General features: G+C 36.1%; 1 protein-coding gene across 1 annotated transcript; it reads right to left on the minus strand.

Moving 5' to 3' along the window:
- Window positions 1–2,089: 2,089 nt before the first annotated feature.
- On the minus strand, window positions 2,090–3,358 carry LOC103892253 (keratin-associated protein 21-1). Its single transcript, XM_054529573.2, has one exon. The coding sequence runs from the start codon at window positions 3,306–3,308 to the stop codon at window positions 3,075–3,077; it is 234 nt and encodes a 77-aa protein (XP_054385548.1). The 5' UTR covers window positions 3,309–3,358; the 3' UTR covers window positions 2,090–3,074.
- Between the last annotated feature and the right edge of the window lie 226 nt (window positions 3,359–3,584).

The following is a 3,584-nucleotide window of genomic DNA, read 5'->3' on the forward strand; positions in this document are numbered from 1 at the left end:
GGAGGTACAAAGCCTGGAAATTGTGGTGTCCATGCTGAGAAGGCTGCAGGAAGCCAGCCCCAACTGTAAGATTGCTGAGGGACCTCAGATTCTGAGGTATAGCACCTCTAGATGTTCTCACACTCACACCACCCACTCACTGTAAGGAGCCAGGCACCATAGGAGAGCCCTTTCCTCTACAACATCTCTCCGGTGCCCTCTACTGAGAAGGCTTGAATACTGTGCTCCCTATGAGGAAGTAAATACAAGAGGAATTCCACATATTACGGCAGAGTGATTGCAGGGTAAATTTGGAGCTGAGAGGCAATAAATTATTTATTCACAAATATTTGGCGTACTGGCCAGCATAGTAGATGCTAAAATGTCATAGTAAAAATAAGAAATAAAATTATCTTCCCTATAGAAATTATACTTTTGTAGAAGATATATGACATTATCCAAAGAAATGATTAATAAAACAGTGAAGCTCCATGAAACAAAAATAGAGTGCTATAAAGTATAATGACATTTATTGAGGTTAAAGAAAGTCTCCTGAACGACAATCATATGTTTGGGGAATTAATACTTAAGATGTATACTGAATATGTGAATATGAGGTATATTAATATTCCTATAAAGCTTGTATAGTAAACTGTGATAAATATTTAGAGTTGGCAGTTATTGGCATGGCAGATGATAACCGAAATTTAATAATAAATGAGATTGATGAAAGAGTAGAGAAAGATAAAAAGCCACATGAAGGAATCTTTGGATAAACACACCTGAAGAGTTTTAAACTGCTTGCAGGTCAATTAAGATGTAATTAATATGTATTCAAAAGACAATATGTAAGTCATTCACGATCTCCATTAATATGGCTTGTGGGTGGCAGAATTCAGATTACAGAGAGTTAAACAAGTAATAATCTGGTAGAACCAAAAGTAGAGATCATAACATAAATGAAACATTTATTTTAATGTCCAACTCATATGAAATTAAAAATCAGATTTCGTATAAAAATTTGGATATGGGTCCTTTTGAAAAATTGGAAACCTTATCAATCTTTCCCTAAACTGGCTTGAAAAAATATTCAACTGGGTTGCCGCCCCTCCTTGAGATTATAGGGTCCATACATTCTCTCTCTCTTTTATTTTTTACTATACTTTAAGTTCTAGGGTACGTGCACACAACGTGCTGGTTTGTTACATATGTATACATGTGCCATGTTGGTATGCTGCACCCATTAACTCATCATTTACATTAGGAATATCTCCTAATGCTGTCCCTCTCCCCTCCCCCCACCCCACGACAGGCCCCAGTGTGTGATGTTCCCCTTCCTGTGTCCAAGTGTTCTCATTGCTCAATTCCCACCTATGAGTGAGAACATGCAGTGTTTAGTTTTTTGTCCCTGCAATAGTTTGCTGAGAATGATGGTTTCCAGCTTCATCCATGTCCCTACAAAGGACATGAACTCATCCTTTTTTATGGCTGCATAGTATTCCACGGTGTATATGTGCCACATTTTATGGACATTAGGGTCCATGCATTCTGTATTTCATCACTGTCAGTATTGAACTTCATCACTTTTAATATTTCCACCTGGCCTTTCTAGCACTTGCACTCATAGACTCTGCAACATGCAGTTCTTTAAAGAAGATAATGTGGAAGAGAAAAATGTGGTGTCTGATAGTAAAAGAGGGTTATGGTTTTTTTTTTCCCCTTTTTTCTTCTTCTCTTCCTTCTTAAAAGAAAGTCAATAACTGATTGTCAAAACCAAGGTGTATACTGGGTGATACAAATAAGCCCATACATAGAGAGAAATTATAGATAGAACTGAGAAAGTTGTACTCTATTTATGCCTATTTAATTACTGGAATAACACTTACCAAACTACTTAAACTCTGGTGCTTAATGTCTTCATTTATACAGTGAGAATTAATACCCACTTCCTGAAGTTATCCTGCAGAATGAATGAAATCATGTTTCCAAAGCTTATAAATAGTTCATGACCAAGTAACTATTTAAAAACACATAAAGGAGACACATTATTAATATAGTAATCAAGATACCACAGTGGCTGAAAAAGAATTAAACTCAAAGCACTAAGTTAGTCATTACACAATTCCAGGCTGTTTCATTAGGCAGTTGATAGTAATGCATGGGGAAAGCAAAGGGACATCAAGACAATAAATCAAATACATTCATGTGCTGCTAAACAACAGGGATATGTTCTGAAAATTTGAGAAATGTATCATAAGGCAATGATGTTTGCCATGCAGATTTCACAGTGTACTTACATAAACCTGTATGGTATAGCTTAGAACACACCTAGGTTATAAGGTATAGCCTATTGCTTCTAGACTACAAACCTGCACAGCATGTTACCATATTGGATAATATAGGCAATTGTAACAATAATAAATATTTGTGTATCTCAACTTATTGAAATCTAGAAAAGATACACTAAAAACACAGTATAAAATAATAATAATAATAATAATAAAAATAAAACAGTACCTATATAGACCACTTAGCACGAATGGAGCTTATAGGGCTGAAAATTGTTCTGGGTGGATCAGTTAGTGATTAGTGAGTGAATGTGAAGGCCTGGGATATTACTGTACACTACAGTAGATATCTTAAATATTAGGCATTAGGGTAAATTTATAAAATACATTTTATTTCTTCAATAATACATTAAACTTAGCTTACTGATAATTTTTTACTTTATAAACTATATTTTATTTTAGCTTTTTGACTCTTTTGTACTAAAACATTGTGGGGTTTTTTTTGGAATAAAGAACCATTTTTATTACAAATGATTGACTTCCCCAACTGTAGATGTTATGATCATTAACACAGTCATAACAGAGAATCAGAGATTAAGAGAGCAAAAGATAACATTTGGAAAACAGTCAGATGACACCATGGATCCTATGGCCATGATTTCATTCAAAGAAATGTGAGGCTAGAGGTCCAAGACTCTGTCAAGCATGTAATTCTTGGATATAGAAATCTTGGAGTACAAATCCTTGAATCAGCATTATCTTTAGACGTGTCATTTCAGAAGCAAATGATCCTCTGACAGTGATGTTTTAGCAGGAAGAATAGCATCTCCTAAAGCAAAATGGCCAGTAGCCATAGTAGCCAGAGCCAGAGTCATATCCACAGCCATAGCTAGTTCCATAACCACAGCCATAATGGGAGCCAAACCCACAGCCATACCCACAGCCGTAGCCAGTTCCATAGCCACAGCCAGAGCCAGAGCCATAGCCACAGCCATAGCTGGAGCCATAGCCACAGGAGTTGCCGTAGTAGTTGCAACACATGTTGTCAAGAGGAGAGAATTGAGATGGGTTTCAAGAAGATGCTTCTGAGGTGTGGACGTCTTCTACTTCCCTGAGACCTTTATATACTGTCAGTAATTGCCAAAGCATATCATTCATTCCCTGACTTAGCCAACAAATATTTAAACAATTATTATGTGCCAGTCACTGTTGATCATCAATAATATTTTGCTTAAAATGAGCCAATTATTTTGGAGACTCGTTTCATTTCAAGAGCATCATTTTAATCTGTTCTGCCAAAGAACTATCTCAATGAAA

Source organism: Pongo abelii, chromosome 14 (genome assembly GCF_028885655.2).
Source record: "Pongo abelii isolate AG06213 chromosome 14, NHGRI_mPonAbe1-v2.0_pri, whole genome shotgun sequence".
Taxonomy (NCBI): domain Eukaryota; kingdom Metazoa; phylum Chordata; class Mammalia; order Primates; family Hominidae; genus Pongo; species Pongo abelii.